The sequence below is a fragment of the Ceratotherium simum genome, chromosome 7 (assembly GCF_057802395.1).
Source record: "Ceratotherium simum simum isolate JZ-2026a chromosome 7, ASM5780239v1, whole genome shotgun sequence".
NCBI classification, from domain to species: domain Eukaryota; kingdom Metazoa; phylum Chordata; class Mammalia; order Perissodactyla; family Rhinocerotidae; genus Ceratotherium; species Ceratotherium simum.
Genome location: NC_141906.1, coordinates 75,463,787 through 75,476,885, shown reverse-complemented (window position 1 = coordinate 75,476,885; position 13,099 = coordinate 75,463,787). Strand labels below are relative to the sequence as shown.

At 36.6% G+C, this 13,099-nt stretch overlaps 1 protein-coding gene across 1 annotated transcript; it reads left to right on the top strand.

Moving 5' to 3' along the window:
- The first annotated feature begins 5,298 nt into the window (after window positions 1-5,298).
- On the top strand, window positions 5,299-6,258 carry LOC101394171 (olfactory receptor 8B3). Its single transcript, XM_014793669.2, has one exon. It carries the CDS (start codon window positions 5,314-5,316, stop codon window positions 6,256-6,258), a length of 945 nt encoding a protein of 314 aa, XP_014649155.2. The 5' UTR covers window positions 5,299-5,313.
- The last annotated feature ends 6,841 nt before the right edge of the window (window positions 6,259-13,099 follow it).

Sequence of the window (13,099 nt, the reverse complement as noted above, 5' to 3'; positions counted from 1 at the left end):
TGCAACGAACAGAGGGGCATGTATATCTTTTCAAATTAGTGTTTTAATGTTCTTTGGGTAAATATACAGAAGTAGAATAGCTGGATCATATGGTAGTTCTACTTTTAAGTTTTTGAGGACTCTCCATACTGTTTTCCATAGTGGCTGCACCAATTTACATTCCCACCAGCAGTGTATGAGAGTTATCTTTTCTCCACATCCTCTCCAATGCTTGTTATTTCTTGTCTTTTTAATAATAGCCATTACAATGGGCATGAGGTAATATTTCATTGTGGTTTTGATTTCCATTTCTCTACTAATTAGTGATGTTGAACATCTTTTCATTGCCTGTTGGGCATTTGTATATCTTTGGAAAAAATGTCAGTTGAGATCCCCTGACCATTTTTTAATCAGTTTGATTGTTTTTTTGTTGTTGAGTTGAATGAGTTCTCTATATATTTTGGATATTAAGGGTAGAGTTTTTATACGTGATAGAAGTTAAATTGTTATCACATTAATTGTTATCATTGCTATGTCTATAAGATATTTTATATAAATCTTCTGGTAACCACAAAGAAAAGCTTACAGTAGATACAAAAAGATGAAGAGAAGGGAATCAAAGCACATCCTTACAAAAATCATCAAGTCACAAAGGAAGACAGCAAAAGAGGAAGGAAGGAGCAAGGGAACTACAAAACAGCTATTAAATAATTAAGATGGCATTAATAAGTCCTCACTTATCAATAATTACTTTTTCTTTTTTTTTTTTTTGAGGAAGATCAACCCTGAGCTAACATCCATGCTAATCCTCCTCTTTTTGCTGAGGAAGTACAGCTCTGAGCCAACATCTATTGCCAATCCTCCTCCTCCCCCCCCGCCCAAAGCCCCAGTAGATAGTTGTATGCCATAGTTGCACGTCCTTCTAGTTGCTGTGTGTGGGACGCGGCCTCAGCGTGGCCGTAGAAGCGGTGCCTCGGTGCACACCTGAGATCCAAACCCGGGCCGCCAGCAGCGGAGCGCGCCGCGCACTCAACCGCCAAGCCACGGGGCTGGCCCTCAATAATTACTTTAAATGTAGATGATTTAAATTCTCCAATCAAAAGGCATAGAGTGGCTGAATGGATTAAAATAAAAGCAACAACAAAAAACAAGGACAAGACCCAACTATATACTGCCTGCAAGAGACTAGCTTTAAGAACACACATAGACTGAGAGTGAGGTGATGGAAAAAGACATTCTGTTCAAGTGGAAACCAAAAAACAACAGGGGTAACTATACTTAGACAAAATAGACTTTAATTAAACAGCTGCAACAAGAGAAAAAGAAGGTAATGATATCCGGATGATGATATAATGACGAAGAGGAACCATTACAACTTGATACCACAGTAATATAAAAGATCATAAGAGACTACCAGAAACAAACAAATTGGATAACTTAGAAGAAATGGATAAATTCCTAGAAACATACAACCTACCAAGTTTGAATCATGAAGAAATAGAAAATCTGAACAGACCAAGAAGTAAGAAGATTGAATCAATAATCACAATCTTTCCAACACAGAAAAGCCCAGGACCAGATGGTTTCACTGGTGAATTCTACCAAACATTTAAAGAATAATTAATGCCAAATCTTCTCAAATTCTTCCAAAATTGAAGAGAGAGAACACTCTCAAACTCATTTTTTAAGGCCAGAATTACCCCCACATCAATGCCAGATAAGGACACCACAGACCAATATCTTTGATGAATATAGATGCAAAATTTCTCAAGAAAATTCTAGCAAATTGAATTCAACAGCACATTAAAAGGATCATACACCCTAATCAGTGAGATTTATCCATGGGATGCAAGAATGGTTCAACATACACCAATCAATAAATATGATACACCAAATTAATAGCGTGAAAGATAAAAATCATATTATCATCTCAACAGATGCAGAAAAAGCATTTGACAAATTTCAACATCCCTTCATGGTTAAGAAAGGACAGGGAATGGTTTGCAGAGGGGTATGACAGAATTTTGGGGGTGATGGAAATGCTCTAGATCTTGATTATGGTGGTAGTTACATGGCTGTATTATTTTTTGAAAGTCACTGAATGGTACTTTTAAAATGGATGTATTTTATCGTATCCAAATTATACCACAATAAAATTGATTTTAAAAAGAGAAAATTGTGAAAAGAACCAGTTTCAACTGTGATCTTCTAGCCTCTGCCCCTGAAACATTTCCATAAATAAAACAAGTTTAGTTTTGTATTAAACAACAACCTAGTAATTTTTAAATTACTATGGAAAGTTGAATAAAAGTGGGTTGTAAAAAATGGACTACAACTCAGCAATAAAAGGAATGGACCATTGATACATGCAACAACTGGGATGGACTTAAGGGCTTCAAGCTTAGCAAAAAAAGCCAATTTCAGAGGTTTTATATTGTATAGTTTCATTTGTTGTTTTCCAAATGACCCAACTATAGAGATGGAGAACATATTTGTGGTTGCCAGAAGACGGAGATGAAGGTGGGGGGGGGGATGAGTGTAACTACAAAGGAGTGGTATAAGGGAGTCCGTTATGGTAGTGGAACAGTTCTGTATCATGATTGTGATGGTAGTTACATAAATCTGTACAGGTTATCAAATCACATTGATCTACACACACACACAGATGCACACAACACAGAGTGTATGTAAAACTGTTGAAAACTGAATAACTTCTGTGGTCCTGTATCCTATTAACATTATTACACTAATGTCAATTTTCTGGTTTTGTTATTGTACTACAGTTGTTGAAGATGTCACCATGGTAGGAAGCTGGGTGGAGTTCAAGGGACTCTACATATTTTTTTGAGACTTCCTGTGAATCTATACTAATTTCAAAATAAAAAGAAATAGATTCCTTCTCACAAGCGTGGTCATAAGTTTATACATATCTGGGAATTCTAAAGTCATATTTTCTTAAAGTGGAAGCTTATTAATAGTGATTTTTCTTATAGATTTGATTTTAAGCTATTAAAAGCAAAGACATATTGAGTCAGAACAACCCAAGTTAATTAAATTTTGATGAAATAATGGATCATTCTTATACAGACAGTTCCTGACTTATGATGGTTCGACTTAACGATTTTTCAACTCTGCAATGGTTTGAATGTGATATACACTCAGTAGAAAGCACACTTTAAATTTTGAATTTTGATTTTTTTCTGGGCCAGCAATATGCAGTATGATACTCTCTTGTGATGTTGGGCGGTGACAGCGAGCCACAGCTCCCAGTCAGCCACGCAATCATGAGGGTAAACAACTTACACATTTCTGTACCCATACAATCATTCTGTTTTTCACTTTCACACAGTATTCAATAAGTAATACGAGATACTCAATACTTTATTACAACATAGCTTTATGTTAGATGATTTTGCCCAACTGTAGGCTAAGGCAAGTGTTCTGAGCAGTTTTATAGTAGGTTAGGCTAAGCTATGATGTTTGATAGGTTAGGCGCATTTTTTACTTATATTTTCAACTTACAATGGGTTTATCAGGACACAAATCCCATCATAAGTCAAGGAAGATCTGTATTAAATACCTTTTTTTAAACAATAATCTCTGAAATCAATTAAAAAAATCCTTTTGTTTATTTTTACAAAATCTGCATAAACACTGATTGTTTAAGGGGGCTCAAATATTAAAAAGGGGCATAATAAATAAACTTTACTAAAATGTTCATAAATCTGTATGAACATAAATCCTTAAAACTAATATGTTACCTAGAATTATAATTAGTGAAATTTTCAATAGCATTAAGAATTTGCATCTTTATAGGGAACAGCAGAGGATACTTTCTCCTATGCCCTGGGGGATATATAATCCCTGATGGGAAATCAATATTTACTGTCACGATTAGAGTGTAGACAGAGACATCAATTTCTTCCCTGCAGATCTTATCATTATGGTCCTAGGGGAGATCTATGACTGGATTTCTAATCAGGTCCAAAAGAATTATAAGCCTTAAGCAAATACTATGTCTCTATGACATGGGGGCTCAGGTGTCAAGTCTGTGGTTTCCCTTCATACTCTCTTAATAAATTTATAACTATAAGTTGATCTACAACTCAGAATGACTCCTGAAATATTCAGACTGTGAGATCTATGCTTTGACTCTTTTGCTAATAAAAGAAGAAGATTCTGTGACTACATCGCCTCAGCTTTGACATTGCAAAAGCCAGTTCTTCTTCCAGGACAGTGGAGGTGAAACACAGGTAAAAGGTCAGCGCTGAGTTCTCTCAATGGAAAAAGAGTGAGTTGATCAAATTTCTGTTTTTCTCTCACTGCTCTCTGTTGCTGAAAAATGAGGAAAAGTATTTATATTGAACAACAAGAAACTCAAAAATATGGAGCTCTGACTCTAATGCCTGCATTATTCTCAGCATACCTCTCTGTGCTGGTGTCAGCCTCAGTCTGGTAGCGAGACAGCTATAGCAGTACCAACCAACACATCCAGAATATAGCAACATTAGAGGAAGGTGATATTTGTCTCTTTCTTAAGAAAAAGTTTTTCAGTGAAATACATTATACAGATAGAAGAATTTATATAGGTGTACAGCTTGATACATTTTCATAAATTTAACTAATTCAATCAGCACCCAAAATAATTATGTTTCTGTTTCTTGCCGTCCTACAACACCTGGGAAAGCACATCCACCTTCCTTTATTCATTCTCTGTACATCAAGAATGGAACAGAGGAGGAGAATGTGTAGAAACACTGCAGTGTATGGTTAATTATAAATCATCGCCTACCAAGGTTCTCCTCAATACCTGCTATCAATTATTGACTTCATGGAATCTTGCAGTAGGGTATCTGAAAACCCTATAGACTATTAGGGACACCCTTCTAAAAGGCAAAATATCAGTATGGTCTCTGCCCTAGGGGAATCCTCTTTCTTGATGGTCATCACAAGGGAACTGAGGTTTCTAGTAGGGTAACGGAAACATGACAAGGAACTAGGAAGTGAAGGATCAGATGAATGGGAGGGAGAGATGGGGGATACATTCCCACTACTGAAACTCATCATCAGGTAGGTTTGTTCCTCAGCCACTCCATCCTTCTATCTTCTAGCAAAGACAGGAGGAGTTGTTTGTCTCATGCAGCTCATGCAATAAAAGATAGAGTGATTTAAATGTTGAAGGGTGTGTGTGGCAGTGCATTCAGACCCCATAAGGCAAAGGAGCTATTTCTGCCAGTTTGAGTCCCCTTCTCATAAATGAAAGTTTGTGAGAACAAAGCTGGATTCTCTATTAATGGAATTTTCTTCTGTTCTCACAGATTTCCAAAGTTAAGAATGCTGGCTAGAAATGACTCATTAGTGACGGAATTTATTCTTGCTGGATTAACAGACTGTTCAGAGCTCCAGAAGCCCCTCCTTTTCTTGTTTCTAACGATCTACATTGTCACCATGGTGGGCAACCTTGGCTTGATCACTCTTATTAGTCTAAATTCTCACCTCCACAACCCCATGTACTATTTCCTCTTCAACCTATCTTTCATTGATCTCTGTTACTCTTCTGTTTTCACTCCCAAGATGCTGATGAACTTTGTATCAAAGAAGAATATCATCTCCTATGTCGGGTGCATGACTCAGCTCTTCTTCTTTCTCTTTTTTGTCATCTCTGAATGCTATATGTTGACCTCAATGGCTTATGATCGCTACGTGGCCATTTGTAATCCATTGATGTACAAGGTCACCATGTCCCATCAGGTGTGTTTTGTGCTAACTTTTGCTGCATATTTAATGGGATTTGCTGGAGCCATTGCCCACACAGGGTGCATGCTTAGACTAACTTTCTGCAATGTTAATATCATCAACCATTACTTGTGTGACATCCTCCCACTCCTCCAACTCTCTTGCACCAGCACCTATGTCAATGAGATAGTAGTTCTCATTGTTGTGGGTATTAATATCACAGTACCCAGTTTTACCATCCTAATTTCTTATGTCTTTATCATCACTAGCATTCTTCATATCAAATCCACTCAAGGAAGATCAAAAGCCTTCAGTACCTGTAGCTCCCACATCATTGCTCTTTCTCTCTTTTTTGGATCAGCAGCATTCATGTATCTTAAGTATTCTTCTCCTGGATCCATGGAGCAGGGAAAAGTTTCTTCTGTTTTCTATACTAATGTGGGGCCCATGCTCAATCCCTTGATCTACAGTTTTAGGAACAGGGATGTCAAGGTTGCACTGAAGGGATCCCTGATTAAAATCCAGAGGAGAAACACATTCTGACTAGAAGGAGGACTAATGTAGAGACATTCGATTTTCGAATTCAATTTTCATTAGTGTTTTTCAAGATGAGAATTTTCCATAACTATGTCGCTTCTACAGATTGTGTTATGTGTGGTTTAATAGACTTCTCATAATTTCCCTTATAGCTGATCTTGTCTCATTTTTTGCCTGTGTATCTCTTGTACTTCTTACCAGTTTATTAAATAATTAGTAACATGTTTATAAAAGGAATAAATATACTGACCAATTTTTTCATACTCCTTCTGTACCCTGGGTTATTCCTAATCTGGACAAATATGATGAGATTCATAAGTCACAGAAAGTTATCATTACAGCCTGTTCACCTACGCACAGTGCCAAATACTATAGAAGCATTCTCATTCTTATCAATGTTATTACTGATACAGGCAACAGGATTCAGTGAAATGTCTTCATTACAAATTGTGTATATAGCTTAAAGTATAGTATTTGTAAGTATAACCAAGTACCAGAATTGATGGCTTACAAAAAACAGAGATTTATTTCTGGAGGCTGGAAGTCCAAGATCAAGGTGTCAGCATGAATGGGTGAAGGTCCTTTTCTGGGTCACACACTTCTCATTATAGCCTCACATGTTGGAACGAGTCAGTGATCTCTATGGAGTCTCCTTTGTAAGGCGATAATCCCATTCATGAGGGTTCCATCCTCATGACTTCAATACCTCCTACAGGGTCCACCTCCTATTATCAACAACTTTGGGAGTTGGGATTTCAAGATTTGACTATAGCACCTTGTCTCACCAATAAGATAATAAACATATGTAAAGCAGATGCTGGTTTCTATAATTTCCTTATTTCTCCAATGCTTTTCCCATTTGTATATTTAGAACATCAGATATATTTGGGAGACAAGAATTGCTTGTTGAATTGTGTTATCTTGTTTGAATAACAACAGCAATAATATTTGTATAAATAACAATTAATAAAATATAATAATAAATAACAACAATAATAAATAAATCAGAAAAAACTTTGAGCTACAATTTGTTTTGGGGGAAGGACTGTGGCAGCCATAGACCTGCTCCTCAGCTCCCTTTCAGGAGAATCAGCTATGGGGAGCATCACTGATAAAAGTCTATGGCTGATACTCTTTTGGATCCACCATAGTGTTCAGACAGAGTCCATGCTTACTCTGAGACGTCCCCACCCAATGGATTAGCATGGTGGGTCATACAGGAGCTTTCCAATTTCTATGTAACATGGCTCTCTTCTGATATGCAATCTTTCTTTAGAGAATCTTATCCTTCTTACTAAGACTTTTTAGAACTGCATTGTGGTCTGTGATTTTCCTACCCAATCCTCCCTTCTCTCTCTCCTTTCTTAGGTGTCAGACTTTCATCCGGGTCTGGAGACCTTTATAACTGGCTTCTACTCCCTCCTATTTTATCCTTCACAGATATTTTCCACAATAAATATTACAAGTCTAATTACAAGTCTAATCATTTCTTGGCAGCTGCTTCTTGGGGAATCCTAAATGACACAGGACTTACATAACTGATTTTAAAACTTAGTATAAAGCTCTGATAATCAAGACAGATTGGTTTTGTTATAAAACTAGACAAATCATGGTACAGAATAGAAGATTCAGAAACAAATCCTCACTTAATAGTCACTCGTTTTTTAACCAAGCAACAAAGTAATTCCATAGGAAAAGGAAAGTCTTTTAAGGAATTGATGCTGGGAATATTAACTATTTATGAGAAAGCAATTAAATTTTATCTCTACTTCACAGTACATACAAAAATTAATTTTAAATGGATGAAAACCATATACACAAATATGAGTCTTCTAGAAGAAAACATCGGAAAATATGTTGGTGCAGGCACAGATTTCTTAGACATATTCTGGAAAGCACTAAAGCCCAAAGAAGAAAAACGTAAAATAAACTTTATTAAATTTAGAACATGTATTTATCAAAAAAAATTCGTAGACAAGTCACAGAGTTGAAGAGTATTTTCAGTACATATATTTGATAAAGATATCATATACAGAATATAGAATAACTTAAAAATTAAAAGATATCTCAATAATAAAAAGACCATTTCTTAAATGGTCAAATGATTTGAAAGACAATCCCAAAGGAGAGTGTGCTAAAGGCCAAAAGCACATGAAAATGTGCGTAACTTGTGGCAGCCCCCTTAGATGTGTAGTCAGTAGGTGGACAACACTCCCTTATCAGCTGTAGCATCCTCCCTCACTTCATTACCTGGGCTGTGCCCCTTGAGTGGTTCAAGCAGTTATCAGGACTTTTTGTTGGTCTCCCTCCATGTTGGACCCTGCAGCCTCTGGGTGGAGCCTGTACTTCAGAGGTCCAAGCACCAGCTGTGGGGCACCACAAAAACCTCCATTAATCTAAGCATGAATCCTATAGAGCTTCTCCTCTGAGATTCTAGAATCTGGGTATGGTTCTTCCTCTTTTTATTTGTTCCACCAGTCCTGAGAGTGGTAGCTATTTTATTAGTCCTTATATTTTTATGAGACAACTTTTTGCTCTTTCCTCCTTGCAATATCTGTAGAACCAATTCTCTGTTGCAAATATCCTCTGTAGGAAGCACATAGTATGCCATTTCTTTTTCTGATTAGACCTTGTCAGATACAGGAAACATATTTTAAGTGATTTTGATGGACCAACTTGCCCACCTCATAAGACATAATCCTGTCTAATCTGTACATGCTAAACTCTGATGACAGTGATTAGACAGAAACAGTCAGTTGACTATAATCTTTTCCACCAAAACTATTTTTAACAATTTTCTTTTCTTCCTGGAGTTACTGAACTGGTAAGATTAAATCTAGAGATTCTGGTAGTCCTATTTTCACTACAATGGAAGAGCTCATCTGAGATTAAAACCAAATAGAATCAAGCAGTACAAAAAGTGGGAAGAGAGACACACTCCCATGAATGATCAGCCCTATCCAGTCAAATAAGAAGCCATTTATTTCCTTGACTTACCAGTTTCATGCACTTTTCTGGTGTAGGCTGGTTTATCTAGGCAAGTTTGACTTGGAGTCCTGTCACTTAAATAATCCTGAATGTACCCTGTGCAAAACTGTGTGATAGCACATACCACCCAATCTGCATACAGTGTAGTGATTAAATAAATCACTTTTGGATTCATAGACACCTAAGTATGAATCTTGCTCTGCCAGCAGCTATTTTGACCTCGTAACAACCAATTAAGCCCTCCCAGCTTTGGGATTTTTATATATGAGACAAAGTTGTGTGATTTAAAGGGTGGTAGTAAGGGTGACATGAGGGAAGGTGTATAAAGAATTTAGCACTGACATTGGCTGACGACAGCTAATAGCAGTACAAATCTCAGTTCTCTCTCTAGTTATACTGAGGAATTGTAGGGGAAGGCCTATATCTCATTTTATGTGTGTTCACTGTGTCTCTCAGTCTAAATGCCCAATAAATGTTCATTGGATGAAATGAATCAGTATAATCTCTACAATAAAGAGAGAGTCTATTGATGGAGTTTTAGGCTTCATGCACCATCTATTCAGAGTAGAATAGAATTACTTAAGACCTGGAGCTTTCTTTGCCAGGGTCCAGGTTCCTGCTGACTTAGTGTGCTCCTTGGCATCATCCTAGAAATAAAGCAAAGGACTCTGGTTAAAAATGGCAAATTTAATGTAGGCAACTTGTCTTTATTTATTCCTGCAGAGATTCAAAAAATGGCATTAATTCACAAGGACCAAAAAACAAAAAAACATAGAGTCACAAACAACCACAAAATTTTGAAAGCTAGAAAGTAGATAAATGAGCAGTATTTGATGTGGCATACTCATAGTGTCTGACATTACAATAGAACTGTGGAAACCAAGAAAATAATCATTTACGCAGTGTTATCTCTCATAAAGCCAGAATTCTGTGGCACCAAATATCTTTGAAAGAAGCCCTAAAGGTGAAGACAGAACAAATGGAATGCTGAAAAGTCTCTTTAAGAAGTAGTTAGATCTTCAGATCACCTCTACCTCTCCATGCAGCCAGATGACTGCCTCCATTATCACCCAGTAAAAGACTAGACATTTATTCATTAAAGAAAGTAAAACAGAGTCTCTGATTTAGGAGACTTTATGCACATTTAAGGGAGATTCCCATACTGAAAAGAAGGCAAGAGAGTGGAAATTTCACCTAATGAATGTTGATATCATTAGCCTACTTCCTCCTCTCAGCTCAGAGAATGTTGAAAACTAGGATTATATCTTTCAGGAATATTGGAAGATTCTTTTCTGGCTAACCAAATCAGCACATGACAAAAGACCTATTGGTATTACCACTAAGAGTTCCCCCATTGAAATGGGACATTATACAATGAAGCCCACAGTTGGCAAACACTAAGCCCTCACATGCGGATGTTAGTCAGCTTTTTAGAACCCCACTCCTAAATGTTAATGCAAGAGCGAGTATGCTGAGACATTTAAAGAGAACCTCTAATGTAAAATATACAACGTGAACAAACAGAAATAATTTGAAGGAAAGAGACAATTCAAGAGAAGAAACTTCAGAAAAAAAATTTATAAGAGAACAAAATATACCCTTGAACATTAGCAATGATAGAAAAAAGAAAAAAATCAATAGAAGTCCTGGAAGAAAAAGTTGAAATTATCTCCCAGACAGTAGAGTAAAAGAATGAAACATAGAAGAGAAAATACAGCAAAATAGAGGAAATTCAAGATTTCAGCATCTGAATGATAAAAATTCCAGAAAGACAACAGAAAGTGGAGTGGGGATGAAATAATCATTTGTATAATTTAAGAAATGTTTTCCAGAACTGAACGACTTGAGTTTCTTGAATCAGACACATATCAAGATACAATATTGTCAATGTTCAAAATAATGGAAACAAATATAAAATCTTAAAAGCTTCTAAAATTGAGGAAAAGTAACCAGTTTTCATAAAAAATATCAAGAATCAGGGAGGTACTGAGCTTCTTAAGATTGCATCAATGACATTAAAATTTTAAGTGAAAGTAACTTCTAAATTAGTTGTTTATTCCTGTGTAAATGGCCAATAAATAGGAAGGTAGAATAAATGTCCTTTCAGACGTGGAAGGTCAGAAAAATTTGCATTCCACACATCTTTTTCAAGAAACCAAGGTTGTATGTCTTGTACCAAAATGAATAAGAAAACCAAGAAATAGAGAAATGTGTGTTTGAGGAAATAGAGGCACATGATAGAGATAGCACATGATAGAGATAAAGGGAATCCCTACTACAGTGATAAAGGAAGATCTCAAGATTTCAGATTTGCATCACAGCTGGAGACTATCTGTCAAGATAGAAGTGGGTCAAAAAATCCTGGAATGACTTCTTCAAGAAAATGAAATAGAATGCCAGTGACTGAATATACTGAGAAGAGATTTATAAAAACTGGGGAGGAAATTGGGCAGAAATCAGAAAAATCTATGGAATAATAAGAAAAACAAACACAAAGAATTATGGAAACAAAAACAATCATAATATAAGGTGGGTTAACTGTGAATAGTGCTTAAAATAATGTTAGTAATGTAACACAGGAATATTGATCTAACCTAATTTATAATTATAACTATATTGGTAGGAATTAGGAGTGGGGAGCAGGAAGAGAAAGGTTTGTGCGTTTGTGTGTGTGCGTGTGTGTGTGTGTGTGCAGTGATGGTGGGGGCATGAAAAAGTTCCAAATTCTTGTCTTCCATAGAAGTCCAAGTTAGAATACTGTTAGAGGAATCCAAAATGAAAGGAGGAGAGACTACAGAAGCTGTATAAGTGACAGGAAAGACCAAATCTTTCAAGGAGATGGATTCTCTGAGACTTGGAGACAGAATGAAGACAATGAATGAGAAGAAGGTGGTTAAGTTTAGTTTATGGATTAGTTCCCTGGAAGGTGGTGAAAATAACTTTGAAAATGATGATCTGGAGGATAAGAACTGGGAATCATTAAAAAATGCTGAATTCAGCTTGGAACATTTTGCATTTGAGGCACTTAAATAGACATAAAATAGAATTGGCTGAGAGGCAGTTCTGGCAGAAGTCCGGGCTATATATAAAGATTAATAATTCTCAAACGTGGGTGATTTTGCCGCACAGGGGACATATGACAATGTCTGGAGAACATATTGATTGTCACAAACTGGTGAGGTGGGGGGTACTACTGGCATCTAATGGGTAGAGCCCAGGAATGCTCTGCATCCCTTAATGCACAGGACAGCCCCACAACAAAGAATTATCTAGTCCAAAATATCAATAGTGCCAAGGTTGGGAAACCCTGATATAATGAATGTGGATTAGGAGCAGGGTCAGCAGTACCAACCCTTCTCATGTTCTTTTAATATGTCAGTCATGTTTCTAATACTTTATATGATTTATCTCATTTCATCTCCACAACAACCCTATGAGATAGCTCTTTTACAGCTTCATTTTATAGACATACATAGGTATAAGGATAAAAATATACATACACAAGGGTCAGAGAAGTTATATCGTTGTCTGCAGTCTCACAGTTAAGGAGTTTAAAGCCCAGATTTAAGCTCAGTCTGACCTGAGGGGCCCACCCCTACTCTCTTAACCACTTTGCTACATCTCTTTATGGATGTGAAATTCACAAGCACAGACAGTGCTAAAACTATGATTTAATATTTTACTAATGCAATCTCAGAGGCTCTAGGAAAGTGCTAGAAATGGCAAGTGACCGTGCCCCAGACTTTTCTCTGTTAGAACTGTGCTTAGACTCGAGGAGATGATGAGAAAGTAACAAAGGGGGCATTCACTTCTCTGCATTGGAGATTAGGAATTCCTGTTGCAAAATTATAAACTGAGT

What these genes read in the sequence shown, in the direction of transcription:
- LOC101394171 (XM_014793669.2), top strand. Translation starts at nt 5,314, where the DNA reads ATGCTGGCTAGAAATGACTCATTAGTGACGGAATTTATTCTTGCTGGA.